This window comes from Protopterus annectens, chromosome 12.part0 (genome assembly GCF_019279795.1).
Source record: "Protopterus annectens isolate FY-2018-M chromosome 12.part0, PAN1.0, whole genome shotgun sequence".
Lineage (NCBI taxonomy): Eukaryota > Metazoa > Chordata > Ceratodontiformes > Protopteridae > Protopterus > Protopterus annectens.
Window position 1 is genome coordinate 295315593 of NC_056746.1, and position 18515 is coordinate 295334107.

At 45.1% G+C, this 18515-nt stretch overlaps 1 protein-coding gene across 1 annotated transcript in view; it reads left to right on the forward strand.

The window, feature by feature from the left end:
- The window catches only part of LOC122816158 (tumor susceptibility gene 101 protein-like), a 444433-nt gene extending 433270 nt beyond the window's left edge, over positions 1-11163 (forward strand). The window contains exon 9 of the mRNA XM_044088912.1: positions 11012-11163. Coding sequence (XP_043944847.1) covers positions 11012-11163 — 152 coding nt within the window. The remainder of the gene's footprint in view (positions 1-11011) is intronic.
- The last annotated feature ends 7352 nt before the right edge of the window (positions 11164-18515 follow it).

Consider the following 18515-nt stretch of genomic DNA (forward strand, 5'->3'; position numbering starts at 1 on the left):
GGCTATGTTCCTGCGGAATGGAGAACAGCAACAGTAATCCCCTACACAAAGGGGGGCCATCAACTGACCCCAGGAACTACAGACCCATAAGTCTAACCAACCTCATCTGTAAGGCCATGGAAAGAATTATCATGGACTTCATCAACAAGGATATAGGCGACCTCCAAATGCTGGACCCAACCCAGTTTGACTTCATTAAGGGTAGATCATACTTATTAAACCTAGTAGACCTCTTTGAGAATGTCACCAAAGCCATGGACGAAGGTAAGACAGTGCACACAGCCTATCTTGAGCTTGCCAGGGCTTTCAATACAAATCCCCACTCTGGCATCATTGAGAAACTGTCCCAAAGAGGAGAAATTGAGTACATGTATAGATCTGCAATCATGGAAATGCATACATCTCTGCTGATCTCACAAGACCCAAATGTAGTTAAAGTTTTAAAACATGAGGAGAATAAGTCTAAGATGACTTCCCTGCTTGGTTTAGCAGAAGCATATTGAAGTCAAGCAGGAATGGAAACCAAACCAGAAATAGATAAAAATCAGGCAGCAACTGAATGTGCCAAAAAAGAAAAGAAAGAATATAAGGTGAAGGATCAGATGAGAAGGCAAGAAATGTGGAAAATGCATAAATATATTTGCAAGTATAGAAAACTCTTAGAACGACCTCATGTTGATCAGGTTTGAATGCAGGAATGGTTAAGGAGAAGTGAATTTAAACCAAAAGACAAAAGGCTAATATTGGTGGCCCAAGATAGTGAACTATGTACATGTTAGTTTACAAAGTCCATTGAACATGTGGGAGAAACAGACAAATGTAGGTTTTGTAAAACAGAATTTGAAACAGTCGCACATCTTTTTGCTGGTTCTAACATACTAATGGCAGAAGGACTGTGTGCTGAAAGGCATAATAATGTAGCAAGACTGTTGCATTGGGGAGGGTGCAAAAATTATAATGCTGAAGTAGCGGAAAAGCACTAGAAACATAAGAGAAAACATCATAGAAAATGATGGTTTATATTAAATGGAATCATCCATTACCAACAGTTCAAAAAATAGACGTAAGAAAACCAGATGTAGTAGTCCACAAAAAGAAGACAAAAGTAGCATTGATCATTAAAATTGCTGCACAGTAACTACAGTGTTTTACATACAGAGAGACACAAAGTCATAAAATACCAGGAGTTGCAGGCAGAAATAAGGGCAATATGGAAGAAAGATACCCAGACAGTTTCACTAGTAGGACGAGCAATGGGTCTTATAAAAAAGAATTTACAATCATACTTAGAAATATTATCAATATGTGTAACTTTATATGAATTGCAGAAGGAGTCATTACTGGGCACATTGTGGGTGCTGTGAAGTGCACTTACAGCTAACATCAAAGATTGAAACTATTAATTTCATGAACTTTAATCATACTTTGACTTACGAATGGGGTCCATTTCAGTCATGTTATTAGAAACCAAAAAGACTTGCAGAAATTAAAAATAGGGATTAACCCTTACTTTACTAGATGGGTAGCCAATTGGAACACACTCTGTCAAAATTGGTGACTCCATCTCCATCAGTAGACCCGTCACCAGTGGAGTACCACAAGTGTTTGTGCTAGGCCCCTTATTGTTTGCCCCTATTTCTCTGAAGTCCAGGCCAAAGTAGACAGCCATTGGCTCACCAAGTTCCCCGATGATTGCAAACTGGGTCCCCAGTGATGTCAGCATATTACAAAAAGGGCTAACACAAACAAATGACTGGTGCCAAAGCCATGGTCTAAAACTAAATGCAAAAAAAAAAAAAAGTTATTCCTTTTGACAAAACTACACTATCCACATGTGTACATGCTGTTGAATTTAGCAGGTGCACTCTTCAAACATAGCAAATGTGGCCCAGGTTTGAATTATTATGAAATTAATTCTTAATTATTGTGTTGTGTATGAGAGTGTGTGTCTGTGTGTTCTGCAGTAGACTGGCATCCAGTCCACAATTAGAGCCTGCCAACTGTGTGCCTGGTTGGAATACGTGCTACTAATTATAGGAAGCAGCTGAATTCCAAAAACCCAAATTTCCCTGGCCAGCAGTAGTGCCATTGCTAGTGCACCCAACCCTTGACCCCAGTGAATAAATTGAGTTGTAGGGTTATCATCAAAGAGGAATTAAATGGGTAAGGAGAGTGATAACTTATTACAGAATTCATGACTGCACTTTTATAATGTGTAGCACCAAACAATGTATAGAGTAGCACAGAAATTCAAACCATGGTCACAGTATGAAAACTGACAATTCCCAATTGTTATAAATTATTTATTGAGAAATCAGATAAAGACTTATTTTCATTTCTGCAGAGCAGTAAAGTATAATTAAATCATAAAGAAATACTTAATATATTTTTCCAAATACATGATGTAAATCATTGTAAAATAGCAGTTTGTCATGTTACACTATCAGTTATCTTGGGATTTACTCATTCCTGACTTGTAGATTTCACAAGACTATCACCTTTGTGATTGTATCATGCCAGCAGCATATGATTTTTTATTGGTGATATGAGTGGTCCCTTTTTTCTTATGTTATGTAAAGAAATGGTTCACTTTCTAATCCCCAAATGAGCTTTCAGCTGAAATAAAACCACCCTGAGCCTACGATTCAGTAAGCACTTGCAATGTTTAGTGTGTGTCATTGTGGCAAAAGACGTCCATCCGTCATAATTATATTATATGCCCTGAATGTCAAGGCTCATTTTTCTTACATGTCATAATAACCACATTACTGTGCAGCATATTTTGACCTGAGAATTGTACTTCTTATTTTGGCAGCGATATTAGTAAAATAATGCTCAGATGTATACAGTTGTCTATGCTGTCCAGAGTGGGGAGTGCATTTTTAAAAATATGAAATAATTACAAAGGTGAGTAAACTGCCCACTTGAAAATTTTGTTGCATTTTTCCTGAAGTTAAATTAGTAAAATGAAGACAGAATGATGGTGCAGAGGAAGAGCTTTGGCTTGTTTGCTGCTAGCCCAAGGTTTCACTTGTGGCCCAAATGCTGGTGGGCCTAGGGTGTACCCAGAGAGAAGAGCAATGGCCAGTGACTCACTCTCTGTCTCTCTCTTCTTAGAGGGAAGACAAGGCAATCGGGTACTATAAGGGAAGTCTGGGTTGTTGTTATTAAGAATTGATCTGAAGTAGGAGATTCATTTGTCAGCAACCTGTGGGTATGGATCCGATATCGGATCCGAACCGGCATGGTTTATCCAGCTATGGATCCGAGCTCCTAGCTCCTCCCCTCACCCATAATGCCCTGCTCTCCCTACATGACCTCAGATCTAGTTTGCGTCATGGTGACAGCTTGATCTTTGAGCTCCTTCAGCTAAGTGAAAATTTAGTATTTTACTAAGGGTTTTTTGATCTTTTAATAGTTGCTTTGTGTGAAAGTTTTAGGTTTCCCACCCATTTAAACTATTTTTGGTTAAATTGCTTACATTTTTTGTAATTCCCTCCCCTCGCTGGTAGCGTAGTTTGTGTGTGCGTGTTTTCTTTGGGGCCTGTAGTGTGACTGGGTAGTTAACTTTTTGTTAAAAAAAAAAAAAAAAAAAAAAAAAGATGTATGAAGCCCCAAAGGCAATATTCTCGAAATGCTCCGAGTGTGGCCATAAGCTGTCCCCTGCGGATGGCCACACTCATGCCTTGGGGTTGAACACCTCACTTCTGGATGTTCAATCTGTGCAGGGTTCAACCCCAGGGCATTGAAGGAGCGGAGGTCGAAGCTGGTCTTGGGACTTTTACCCCCGAACTCGGCTTCGGCCTCCATGGTAGTTACCGCTCCTGCGGTACCTTACCTGCTCCCTCCTCCTCCCAGGACTTAAACTCCCTCACGGGTTCGGAGGACAGGGAAGCTAGGAAGAAGGACCGAGAGAGAAGCACCACAGCGGCGGCCGAGACCTCCGTCTCGGCCCCGCCGGTTAAGCGGGCTTCTCCTCCAGCCTCTCTAGCTACTGGTTCTCTTCCTCCTCGGCTCCGGTCCCCGACCTTTTCACCGGGACCTGAGGAGGAGGAGACCCGACCTCCTTCGAGGCTATCTAGGCGGTACTCAAGGCCTACCTCGGTAGCCTCTTCGAGGTCGACTTATAGTCTTTCTGACGCTGATCTGGACCGGATGATGCGAAGGTTCATCCAGGCTCAGATGCAGATGGGAGTGCTCCTGTCTCTCCCCCCCTGGGGGGGAGCTCGACCCCTTTTTTCAAGCCCATAGCTCCTTCTCCGACCCGCTACCCGGGTTCGGAGCTGAGCCGGGCAGCTTTGGAGCCGGGTGGGTCGGCTCGAGCCTGGCCTGAGTTTTGGATCCGGGACTCAGTGCCTCGCACCGTCCGTGTCGGAGCGCACTGGTCCCTCGGATCCGAGGGGCTCGGCGCCGGCTCCGATCCACTCCTCAGATCCGAGGGGGAGCCGACTGTCGGATCCTTTGGTCGAGGCCGGCTCCCCTTCGGCTTTTGATGTAGTGGAGAGGGCTCTGTTGAGGGCTTCTGGACCCCCGGCACTTGCTTCGGCGCCGTCCCGCACTCCATCTGCTCTGGGTCAGGCTTCCGTCACCCGGCCACTGGGACAGCCCGTTTTGATGCCCCAAGCAGTTCCTGTGGAACTAGACACTGCTTGCGAGGGCTCCTCGGACAGCCCCCCCGAGGAGGCACCTTGCAAGCACACGTGTAAAAGGAGGCACATAGACTCCCCCCCGAGTCTTTAACTGAAGACACGGACTTGGAGGAAGGGGAAGGCTCCCTAAGATCACCCCCCGAGGATGTCTCCTTCGGAGACATCATGGAAATGCTTCGTATAAGAGGTGGGTGGTCTGCCCCAAAGTCTTCTTCGGACGAGTCCGTGTTCTTGGAGGCATTCGAAGCGGGCCCGTCTACCTCTTGGGTGTCCCCTCCTGCCGACCCCCTGGTGGACCTTATTACCACCAGGGCGTGGAAGGAACCGGACACCGTGGAGCCAATCCCCAAAAGGCCAGACAGGATCCTCAGCCCCCCTGCTGACCGTGCCCACTGGAGTAAGGGTCCTCCAGTAGATGCCATGTTGATGGCAGCAGCCACCAAGAGAGGAGTCCCTCAGTCCATCCTCCGAGCAAGGAGTCTCGGAGGATGGACTGCTTGGGGAAGCGAATGTTTAGTTCAGCGACCTTCTCAGTGAGGGCGCTCAACTATCTGGCACATGTTATCAGGATGCAGCGCGATCTTATTAAAGAATACGCTGCATCCCCCCCAGAGTCCATGTCGGAGGAGGACAAACTCTTGCACTCCACCCGTATGGCCACTCTTCGGTCCGTGACAAATACCTCTATGCGGTTACTTTCCCATGCTACTGAGGGAGCCGCTAGAGCTGCAGGAGTAGGCCTAGTCACGAGACGTCAGGCCTGGCTCCGCCATCGCGATTTCACTGAGCCCTTCAAGTCATCTTTCGCGAACGCCCCCTTTGATGGTTCTGCCCTTTTTGGCAAGACGGTTCGCGACACCTTGGTCCAGAGTGAGAAGGACGGGAAGACGCTGTCTGCCGTCGGAGTCCACTTCTCTGTGCCCCAGAGGTCCTTCTCTAGGAACCAAAAGGGCCAGAAGAAGATGTGGTTCCGGAAGTCGCAGCAATCCCAACCCGCTCCGGACAACCAGTCCTTCCGTGGCAGAGGAGGACAGGGCGGACGCCGCCCCAGGGGCAGAGGGGCTCCCAGGAATTTTGGGTCCAGAGAACCTTTCTCTGAGTGGCCCACGCAGCAACCCTGAGGGGTTGCCCGACTGCTCCACTCTGGAGGCAGTCGGGGACGTTGGAGCACCTAGCAGCATGGGAGTCCATAACAACAGACCGCTGGGTCCTCCAGATATATCCAGAGGATACAAAATCCCTTTCTTCACGTCCGAAACCAAAATCCCTCCCGACGCTCCACCCGATCAGAGGGAGGCCACTTCAGCAGAAATTGGCTATCTGCTGAGAAAAGAGCCATCCAGCCCGTCCCCAGACCAGATCGGATCAGGGTTCTACTCCAGGTTCTTTTAGTGCCAAAAAGACGGGGACCCAAGACCCATTTAGATCTGTCCCTATTAAACCTGGCAGTTCCCAAGGAGAAGTTCCGGATGGTCACTTTACAATCTATCCTCCCCTTCTGGGAGAGAATCACTGGATGTGCTCTATAGACCTCAAGGATGCACTACCACATACTAATGGACAGACGGTCCAGGAGGTTTCTTCGCTTCGGCTGGGAGCCAGTCACTACCAGTTCAGGGTCCTTCCCTTTGGTCTCACCACAGCCCCCAGGGTGTTCACCAAAGTATTAGCAGTGGTTGCGGCCCACCTGAGGCTTCAGGGGTGCAGGTCTTTCCCGCACCTGGACGACTGGCTTCTCACCGCCCAACAAGGCATCTACTATCTTTGGCAAGAGACTCCTTTCTACAGCTAGCTCCTGGCTAGGTATCACACAACGAAAGTCCAACCTGGCCCCTACTCAGCTAATAGATTTCATAGGTGCCAGGTTAGACACAAGGAAGTTAAGAGCCTTCCTCACAACCGACAGAATTCGGAATCTACGACTCCAGGTGCGGACCATCCTCCACTCCAGCTCAGTTCCGGCAGAATTGGTCCTGAGGGCACTAGGGTCCATGGTGGCAGCGATTTCTCTTCTCCCGCTCGCCCGCTTGAACATGCAGGTACTTCAGTGGACACTTCAAGTACAATGGTCTTACCTTTCTCTTCCCCTGCATCACCCCATTGCAATCAGCAAGGCTTGCAAGCGGTCTCTTTTGTGGTGGCTCCATTCAGAGGATCTCCAAGGAGGCCGCCTTTTGCATCTCCCGCCACAGTGACCACGGACGATCTCACCTCGGGTGGGGGCATTTTGGGACGGACGGTCCAAGGCACGGAACGACTCGGAGACCTCCTGCATATCAATGTTCTGGAGATGAGGCCATGCTCTTGGCGTTGCAAGCACTGCAGGCCTTTCTTCCCTGGGAACAATTGCGATTCAATCAGACAACATGTCAGTGGTCTGGTACATCAACAAACAGGGGGGAACCAGGTCTTACCCATTATGTCGGGAAGCCATGAGAGTGTGGGAATGGGCGATCTCCACCAACCGCTTTCTCATCGTAATGCATATTCCGGGTCGGTCCAACATCCTTGCGGACAAGCTCAGTCGCACCATTCTCTCCCCGTACGAGTGGTCTCTCAATGCTCAAGTAGCGAAACGTATCTTCGCACAGTGGGAACTCCTTGTTGCGATCTCTTTGCTTCTCCCTTAAACACCAAGTGCGACAGTTTTTTCGCTCTAATCCCTCCACCAGGGGATTCCCCGAGAGACGCTCTGGTGCATGCTTGGCCTCCCGGTGTTCTGTACGCATACCCCCCTTTGCCTCTGATGCTCCAAGTTCTTCAGAAAGCCTCTTGGTTGGAGTGCAGAATGATCCTCATAGCCCCATTCTGGCCTCGGCAGATCTGGTTCCCTTACCTAAGGTCTCACTCAGTGAATCCACCTTGGATTCTAGATCCCATCCCGGATCTGATAACACACCCATCGAACCTACCATCTCCGAACCTGGACAACCTGAAGCTGACTGCTTGGCTGCTCCAGTTCCACTCCTAATCAGGACTCCTGGTATTTCATCTCCCATTAAGGCTATCCTGGTAGCGGCGCATAAACCCTCTACCAGAAAAACTTACCGCAGTAAATGGAAGCGATTCTCCATTTGGGCGGAGCGGCAAGGTCTAGATCCCTTCACGGTACCTCTTCCCATGGTCCTAGATTTCCTTACCACTCTTTTTAATGATGGCGCCAGTAGTTCCACGGTCAAAGTTCAGCTAGCGGCCATTTCTCATTATCATGTTGGTCATGACTCTGGGCCTCTTATGTCTGCCAAGTTATGTAAAATCTTCCTAAAGGCACCTTTCTGCTTAGACCCCTGTCAAGCAGGCGGTTCCACCATGGGATCTTTCCTTGGTTCTTCAGGCCTGGACCCCACCGTCCTTCGAGCCTGCGGCCACTGTAGATCTAAAATACTTATCGCGTAAGACTGCATTTTTAGTAGCCCTTACTTCAGCCAAAAGAGTTTGAACTTCAAGCCCTTTCCATAAACCGCCTTACCTGATCTTCCATCCGGACCGTGTGTACCTCAGGATCAATCCTCGTTTCTTCCTAAGGTATCTTCTGAAGCAAATATCAATCAGTCCATCAACCTCCCCGTTTTCTTTCCTAATTATCAGAACAAAGGCGAGTACAAGCTGCATTCATTGGATGTTCACAGGCAGCTTTGTTTTTATCTTAACAGGACAGCTGGTCACAGGCAATCCGATCAGTTGTTCATTTCCTTTGCCAAATTCAATCTGGGTAAAAAAATTTCCAAAGTCTCCTTGTCACAATGGATTTCCCAGTGTATTCTATTAGCTTACCAAGCTTCTGGGAGGCCCGCACCGGACGGAGCCCATGCTCATTCAACCCGGTCTATTTCTACCTCAGCAGCCTTTAAGGCTAGGATACCTCTGGATGACATTTGTTCAGCGGCCACTTGGGCTTCATCTCATACCTTTATTTCTCATTACAAGCTGGATATCACGTCTAGAGGTAGAGCATCCTTTGGCTCCGTGGTGCTCCGGAATATCCTTCCATGACGGCCGCCCAAGATTCAGGTAGCTGGGGACTCTGTCCCACAGGTTGCTGACAAATGAATCTCCTACTTCAGATTTAGAAGTTATGTATTTACCATAACGTTCCATATGAGTAGGTTTATTCATTTGTCTGCAACCATCCCGCCCTCCTATCCCCCTGGCCTTGTCAGTTTCCTGCATAGAATGTGTTACCCTTTGATTAGGGTATTTGATACAGGGCAAACTCGATCTGAGGTCATGTAGGGAGAGCAGGGCATTATGGGTGAGGGGAGGAGCTAGGAGCTCGGATCCATAGCTGGATAAACCATGCCGGTTCGGATCCGATATCGGATCCATACCCACAGGTTGCAGACAAATGAATACACCTACTCAGATGGAACGTTATGGTAAGTACATAACTTCTAATTCTAATGCTGTTAACAGAATAGTGTAGGGAACAAGTGCAATGGATATCTGTCTACTGAGCATGTTCCATCTGTTTACTTGTAGCACCGAGCATGTTCTGTGTGTCTCCTTGTAGCACTGAGCATGCTCCATCTGTCTACTTGTAGCACTGAGCGTGTTCCATCTGTCTACTTGTTGCACTGAGCATGTTGTGTGTCTACTTGTAGCACTGAGCATGTTCCGTCTGTCTACTTGTAGCACAGAGCATGCTCCAACTATCTGTTGTAGCACTGATCATGCTCTGCCTATTTGTAGCACTGAGCATGTTCTGTGTGTCTACTTGTGATACTGAGCAGGTTCAGTGTATCTGCTTGTAGTACTGAGCATGTTCTATCTGTCTACTTGTAGTACCGAGCATGTTCCATCTACATGTAGCACTGAGAATGTTCTGTGTGTCTGCTTGTGGTACTAAGCATGTTCTGTCTCTCTACTTGTAGTACTGAGCATGTTCCGTCTATCTATTGTAGCACTGATCATGTTCTGTCTACCTGTAGTACTGAGCATGTTCCGTCTATCTGTTGTACAACTGATCATGTTCTGTCTACTTGTCATACTGAACATGTTCCATCTATCTGTTATAGCACTGATATTGTTCTGTCTACTTGTAGTACTGAGCATGTTCTGTCTGTTATAGCACTGATCATGTTCTGTCTACTTGTAGCACCGGGCATGTTGTATGTGTCTCCTTGCAGTATTGAGTATGTTCCATCTGCCTGCTTGTAGCACTGAGCATGTTCTGTGTGTCTCCTTGTAATACTGAGCATGTTCCGTCTGTCTACTTGTAGCACTGAGCATGTTCTGTGTATCTACTTGTAGTACTGAGTATGTTCCATCTGTCTACTTGTAGTACCGAGCATGTTTCATCTGTCTACTTGTAGCACTGAGCATGTTGTGTGTGTCTCCTTGTAGTACTGAGCGTGTTCCGTCTGTCTACTTGTAGTACTGAGCATGGTCCGTCTATCTGTTCTAGCACTGATCATGTTCTATCTACTTGTAGTACTGAGCATGTTCTGTCTATCTGTTATAGCACTGATCATGTTCTGTCTACTTGTAGCACTGAGCATGTTCTGTATGTCTACTTGTAGTACTGAGCATGTTCCGTCTGTCTACTTGTAGCACTGAGCATGTTCTGTGTATCTACTTGTAGTACTGAGTATGTTCCATCTGTCTACTTGTAGCACTGAGCATGTTGTGTGTGTCTCCTTGTAGTACTGAGCATGTTCCGTCTGTCTACTTGTAGTACTGAGCATGGTCCGTCTATCTGTTCTAGCACTGATCATGTTCTATCTACTTGTAGTACTGAGCATGTTCCGTCTATCTGTTATAGCACTGATCATATTCTGTCTACTTGTAGCACTGAGCATGTTGTGTGTGTCTACTTGTAGTACTAAGCATGTTCCATCTGTCTACTTGTAGCACTGAGCATGTTCTGTGTGTCTCCTTGTAGTACTGAGCATGTTCCATCTGTCTACTTGTAGTACTGAGCATGTTCTGTCTGTCTGTTGTAGCACTGATCATGTTCTGTCTCCTTGGACAATGGCTGGAGTTTAACTGGAAAAAAAAAACAAAAACTGCCTCAAGGTTGAATGCAGCAAGTGTATGACATAATGATTCCAGCCTTTAAAGTTACTGAATCATTTTGTACACCTTTTAAGTAGTACATTATTAGCAATGTTCTTATATAAAATCTGCACATATAAACATGACAACACTAAATGTGTTTGACATTTCATTAAACCTTAGTCTGTCAGAAACATCAGCTCAGATTTACTTCCCCAGTGTTTAATTTGTTCTTGCACGTTTGTTTTTTTACAGGTTTTCAGAACAGAAACAGTTATTCAGATGTCACACCTATTAACATTTCTGTTTCTACAATAAAACATCCAGTTTGCAGTATAATGATGCAATGTTTGCTGTTTGCTTTGCAGTTGCTCAAAATATTATTGTACAGAAAGACCATGCTGCTCCTGTTCAAGATCAAAACTTTCATAGAGCAGCAATTAAGTGTGAAGCAAAGGAAACTGCAGAAATTTTTAAAGTAAGTCTTTATAGTTTCAAGTACATATTAACAGTACCTTGAAATTACTGCAGCTTGCTACTGAATCCTGTTCTGATAGTTATAAGTTTGAGTCCTCATGGATTATTTTGCATGGTCCATGACTGACTGAAACCTTGGATTAAATTCTCTGACACGTGATTATAGATTAGTTTGTGGTGGACTGCTGACTGTATTCATGTCCACACAGAATTGTCCTGTAGGCCATGGGATTTGTGAAGATTCCTATTCAGCAGGTTGCAGGACTGCACTCAGTACTGCACATATACAAATTAATCAGTACTATAGTGTCTGCATGGGGGGAACCTATTCACTTGTGCCATCCTGTGAGAACTAAAAAATAAAACAAAGAGGAGAAATGAACAGCAAGGGATCCAACCAAAACTTTTTATTAGCATTTTCGTCCACAAAAAATTCTTTGTGAACTTCATCAGATAAAGCTACTACAAACATAGAGAATCCATTATATCAAAGACAAATCAAAACAAAACATTTCCTTCCATTTTTATCACCCACCTCTCCCCTTCTTTTTAATATTAATAAAGGATATAACCAAGGAATAATGCCCGACAGGGTGTGTGTTAATGTGTAATTAATGCCCGCCACACCCCTGGAAGGGAATTAATTGCACATTAACACACACCCTGGAGGGCATTATTGCACTTGGAGAATGGGCTCTCTGTAAAACTGTTGATGTTCACAGTGTTTCACTGTTGCAGTCATGACTGTAGGGTTCTCCCCTGCCGGCAGGCAGCCCTCGGTCGGCCAGAATCCCAAAGTCTGGGTCCGGCGTCGGCTGTTCAACTCTGCTCCCTGACGTCAGAGCGCCAGGAGTATAAAGCTGACAGCCGACGCCATCTTCTCCAGTCTTTCTTGCCGTGCGGATATAGCAGTTCAGAAGTGCCGGTCGGTAGACTCCTGACGAATATTTCTACTTACTTCGGTCCGAAGACTTTCTTCTCCACTCAAAGCTAAGTACACCGTTGGGGAAACTTTTTTCTTGCTCCACTCCGATGTCAGAAAAAGTTAATAATTGTATTTCATGTGGGAAGCAAATACCTCATAAGGATTTTCATTCTTACTGTATTCCTTGCTTAGGCCCTGACCACGACGTAGCTAGTTGTCGGTTTTGTGCCAGATTCAATCGGCATACAATCAAGCAAAGGTACGATTTTGCTTTTCATTACTTCAGTAGGCGCTTTAACTACAAAATGTCGTTGGACAGGGTTCCATCTACCTGAGTTCACAAGCGTCGCAAGGATAAAGACAGGCCTCCGAGGTCCAAATCTGATTGCGCACATGCGGAGCCAGCTTCAGGTTCGGCCGTTGTCAGTGAGGCGCTTTTGCAGCCCCTGTCATCAGCCATTTCAGAACCAACGGCCGAAATGGACTCTCATGAGGAGCCAACCAGGCCTTTAAATATCTCTGTTGCAGGACCTTCGGACAATGCTCCTTTGGATGGGTCCGGAGCCGCTGTGCAGGTACCGGCTTCCGAAGGGGTTTTCAGGCCTACTCAGCTTCAAGTAAAGGCAAAGACTCCTTCTAAATCAAAGACTTCAGCACAGGCCTCTTCTGAACCTGCTCCCAAGTCACAGAAACAGTTACTCAAGATGGCGCAGGATTTACTTACAATGATTAGAGGTTCTCATCCCCCTCCAGACAAAAGGCCAAGGCAGGATGTTTATTATGATTCCTCTGATCAGGCTTCTGTTTCCTCAGTTTCTTCTTCTGATCAGGAATATTCTTTTCTTCCTTATGAGGATTCTGATGCAGAAGAATCCATTCCTTCAGCTTCCCCTCCTGAGGATTTTTCTTTTGGGGAAACTCTGCATGAAATGAGGGAACATTTCTACTGGGAGGGACAGTAGTATTCAGAATCCAAGAAAAGACTGAGGGATTTTCTTCTTCTTCCCCAACATAGACCCCTGGCTATTCCTCCTGTTTTGGATATTGTGGATGATGCCTTTTCGGAGGCTAATTTAACCCCTGATTCTTTTCCACCTGCTCCTGTTAAGCCTGATGGGTACTACAGGGTTCCTGATTCCCATCAGTTTTTATACAAGAATCCTACTGCTGACCCTGAAACCATTTCTCAGGGTCCTAAGGGTGTTAAGGCTGCTACTGCTAAAAATCCTATTCCTACTGAAAAGGATTCTCGAGCCTTGGAGAGATGGGGCAAAAAGGTATACACTTCTGCTACTTTGTCCATTAGGGCTTTAAACTGTCAATTTCATATGCTTAAATGTCAACAATTTCTTTTGTCTGCCTTAAAACAAAAATTTACTTCCATTTCTGCCTGTGCAGAGGATAAGGAATTACATGACTTATTGCATGCCACTGAACAAGTTGGGAAGCATGTTTTACACTGTGGATTTGATGCCTTGGAGGCTTCTTGTAGGGCTGCGGCCTCTGGCACAGTCATTAGAAGACATGCATGGCTTAAGGAACAAAATTTACCTGAACAAGTAAAGGCTAAATTATTGGATGCTCCTGTTCAACATAATGTTTTGTTTGGACCTAAAGCTGAAGAGGTGATTAAAAAGATGGAGGATAAGGCGAAATCCATGCAAACAGGTAAAGATTTCTTACAAATACAGCCTCCTAGATTTAGCAGGAATTGGCCATCAAAAAACTGGTCCTTTCCCTCTTCAGACAGGCCTCAAAGGGGTAGGTATAGATGCTCCAGAGGGAGGCCTCAAACACAAGCTGCTTATAGACCAAGGCAGTGGACTGCTTCTACCCCTAGGGGAGGACAAGACAGGCCACAATCTCAAAGGAAACAAACTCAATGACTCCCTCTGTTGGGCTGCAGGAACATCTTGCCTGCAAGCCCCTCTCAGAGGAAAACTCTCTCTTTTACCAAAATTGGACTCAAATAACCCAGGACAAATGGGTTTTAGATGTGATTTTAAGAGGTTACAAATTCCATTTTCATACTTTGCCAAGGCCAAGCGGTTGGCCCGACCTTCCAAAACATCAATGGACGGAGGCCTTAAACCAGGTGGAAGCTCTTTTGGCTATGAATGCCATAGAACTGGTACCTCTTTCAGAGATGGGAAAAGGGTTTTACTCGAGGTTCTTTCTAGTCCCAAGAAAGCTAAATTCATGGAGACCCATTCTGGATCTGTCGGTCTTGAACACCTTTCTAGAGATTCCAAAATTCAAGATGCTTACTCTACAGCAGTTACTTCCAATGCTGTTCAAAGATGCATGGATGGTGACTTTGGATTTAAAGGAGGCATATTTACACATTCCCATCAGGCAGGATCGCAGAAAATACCTCAGGTTCAAGGCAGGATCGAGGCACTTTCAATTCTCTGTGCTGCCCTTTGGATTGTCTACTGCGCCCTGGGTCTTTACCAAATGCCTGGCTCCAGTAGTAGCTTACTGCAGACTCAAGGGAATTCAAATTTACCCTTATCTGGACGATTGTCTAATGCAGGCAGAGAGCAAGGATGTCTTACTCCAGCATCTGGACTTTGTACTGAACCTCCTCAAATTCCTAGGATTCTCTGTAAACATAAAAAAGTCAAATTTGATACCATCACAACAGATAACCTTTCTGGGTGCTCTTCTAAACACTACAACCCAGATGGCATTTCTGACATCCGAAAAACAATTACAGCTGGCATCAACTTTCAAAGCCTTGGCAACTCTAACCCATCTTTCTGGAAGGAAATTCCTGCAGACTTTGGGTTACATGGCCTCCTGCATCCTTCTCATACCATATGCAAGACTACACATGAGGAAAATACAGTGGTACCTAAAACGTGTATGGTCTCAGCATTACCACAATTTGGACATACTGATTTCTGTCCTTCCTTGCCTTCAAAAGGAATTTCTGTGGTGGTCCAGGGCATGTGCTCTAAACAAAGGGAAGCCCTTCTGTCTACCTCCTGCCTCTCAGATTCTAACCACGGGCACCTCGGATTATGCTTGGGGAGCCCATTTTCAGGGCAATTGTCTGCAGGGCCTTTGGACAAAGGATCAAAAGCACCTGCATATCAACTTAAAGGAAATGTTAGCCGTTCAGAAAGCTCTATTGGCCTTCAGGAATCTCATACAACCAGGACAACTACTAATACGGACAGACAACACCACAGTTATGTGGTACATAAACAAGCAAGGGGGATCTCATTCCTACCCCCTTTGCAGACTAGCCATGGATTTATGGAACACAGCTCTAGCTTGCAATCTGGATCTTCAAGCTCAGTTTCTACCAGGGAAACACAACTTGCTGGCAGACAGTTTGAGCAGAAACCTTTCGGATCCACATGAGTGGATGCTGGACACCAAAATATTCAATATGATAGCAGTATGGGGATGTCCTCACATAGATCTCTTTGCATCCCATCTAAATCATCAGCTTCAGAATTTTTGCACCAGGACATTCCACAGAGAGGCTTGGAAAGTGGATGCCCTGTCATTCAGTTGGAGGAATCTCTCGGGATATGCCTTTCCGCCTCTACCTCTTCTTCCACAAGTTTTATTGAAGATAAAACAGGACAAACCCAAGATGATAATCTTGTTGGCTCCGAATTGGCTTCGGCAGTTTTGGTATCCAACTCTAATAAACCTATGCCTGCAGCCCCCTTGGATTTTACCTCAGTCTCCGAACCTTCTGTCCCAACATCAGGGGCAGGTTCTACACTCTCATGTCAGAACTCTCAGCCTGGCGGCCTGGTTAATCCAGGGCCTTTGATTTCTTCTTTTCTACCCAAGCAGGTTATGGATGTCATTTTAGAAGCCAGACGTCCTAGCAATAGGAAATCTTATGCAGGAAAATGGAAAAGATTTTGTTCTTGGATGCAGGCTCAGGATTCTGATCCTCTTCTTCCTAACATTACTTTAATTCTACTTTACTTGACGGATCTCTTACAAAAGGGTCTCTCTTTCTCTTCCATTAAGATCCATGCTTCTGCTATTTCTGCTCATTATAATACAGACCCTCCCAACTTTTCCCGCCAGCTTATGAGACAGTTCCTCAGAGGAACTAAGAACTTAAGACCTAGATCTCCTCCTATTCCTGCTTGGGATCTCAATTATATTTTGGAAAAACTAACCTTGCCTCCTTTTGAGCCTGCCGCTTCTGCTGACATCAAGTTTTTATCTTGGAAGACTGCTATCCTGTTGGCACTAACCTCTGCCAGGAGAGTTTCAGAGTTACAAGCTCTTATAGCGGTGGAACCTTATATTATTTTTCATCAAGACAGGGTATCTTTGAGGACTAATCCGACCTTCATGCCTAAGGTGGTCTCTAAAGTGGCTTTAAATCAAACTATCCACTTGCCAACCTTTTTCCCCACTCCTCAAAATAAAGGGGAAAGGATCTTACATTCTTTGGATGTACATCAACAGCTACGTTTTTACCTGAACAGAACCAAGGACATCAGAAAATCAGAACAATTGTTTGTTTCTTATGCTTCCAGTTCCCAAAGTAAAGCCATTTCTAAACAAACCATTTCTAAATGGACTGCTCATGGAATTAGATTTTGTTATTCACACCATGGAAAGCAAATCCCAGGGAGCATACAGACTCATTCCACCAGAGCTGCTGCCACTTCTGCAGCCTTCCTCAGGGGAGTTTCTACCAAGGATATTTTGGAGGCTGCAACTTGGAGTTCAGTGCATACTTTCTCTAAGCACTACAATTTGCCTCTCTACTCTAAGTCTTGGGCAGGCTTTGCCTCTGCAGTCTTGCAGGGCATTTTAGCCGCCCATTCTTCTTTATGACCACCTCCCTTTCTTTCAGCTTTGGGATTCTACCCTACAGTCATGACTGCAACAGTGAAACACGATGAACATAGTACAGTTGTGTACACCTACCATAAATGTAGATGTTCGAGTGTCTTCACTATTGCAGTCTGGGTTTCCCTCCCTCCTGTCCCCACTTATTTTTACTTTTGTGTGGTTCCTTTCTTCACCATTCTTCTGAGGTGTATTTGCAAAGGTTTTGGGATCATTTTCATTTTGGGACTCCTGACATCTGGGGCAAGAAAAAATGGAGAAGATGGCATCGGCTGTCAGCTTTATACTCCTGGCGCTCTGACGTCAGGGAGCAGAGTTGAACAGCCGACGCCGGACCCAGACTTTGGGATTCTGGCCGACCGAGGGCTGCCTGTCGGCAGGGGAGAACCCTACAGTCATGACTGCAACAGTGAAGACACTCGAACATCTACATTTATGGTAGGTGTACACAACTGTACTTTTTACTGATGTATTTTTTTAAGTTCTATTTTATTTTTTAATATATTTTTGATGTAAAATAGTTCTTCCACCTAATGTTTCATACTTGCTGTAGTATATGTTAATGGTGTTGGAGAAAGCATTTTACATCCAAAATATATTAAAAAAATAAAACAGTACTTAAAAATACATAAGTAAAACGCACTTTTTCAGACAGCCCATTCTGTAAGGGTTGGCAGAGATCATTCTATGTTCACTCTCTCATACACATGCTACCAGGAGATAGTTGGTTCACTTTTGCACTTCACTCACTGTCTCTCTCACACACACACACACACACACACACACACACACACACACACACACACACACACAGTCTCTCTGCTTTCATGCACGCATTCACTCAGACATGCAGAAAGAAACACAGACGCGCGCGCGCACACACTTTCTTCAAGCACTCTCTCTCTCTTACTTTCATACATGCATATACAGTTTCTCACACATGCTTTATTTTATTTTTTATTTTACACCCATTAAACAGCAAAAGCACTGCTTAGCAAGTGTAAAATAGCTTGCTCGCTCTCACTTTTACTAACATCCATGCATGTGCTCACACACAGACACACACACACACACACACACACACACACACACACACACACTTTGGACATTTTACACTCGCCAAACAGCAGAAGCGCTGCACTGTATTTCATAAAACACTTCAGCATCCATTTGCTGACACAGGTTGCACAGTGTAATATTATCAGCTGCAAGAGTGGCATGAATCACTCCATCCTCATGATGTTGTTACAACTTGGTTTAACTGGTTTATGTGAAGTTGTACTGAGCATGGCACTTTATCGTAACCCATCAGAAGTCTTTAAGCAGAGTCATTCATTCTTGCATTGAAAAGACTTTCTAGAGTTGATCCAGCTAATATGTTACCTTTCTCTGACGCTTTATCATTGCCTTTGCTGCCTAACTGATTGAGAATGGGGAAAAAAACATCATGCAGAGGAATGTGTCATTAAGGCAGACAGCATGAAAAAGGCAGGCAGAATATAATTTCTTTACAAGCTTGTCAAATAAAGCTAAGTATATATATATATATATATATATATATATATATATATATATACTACAGGCTAATCATAAATTGTCCTACCAAAATATTCCTTATATCTTGTGAA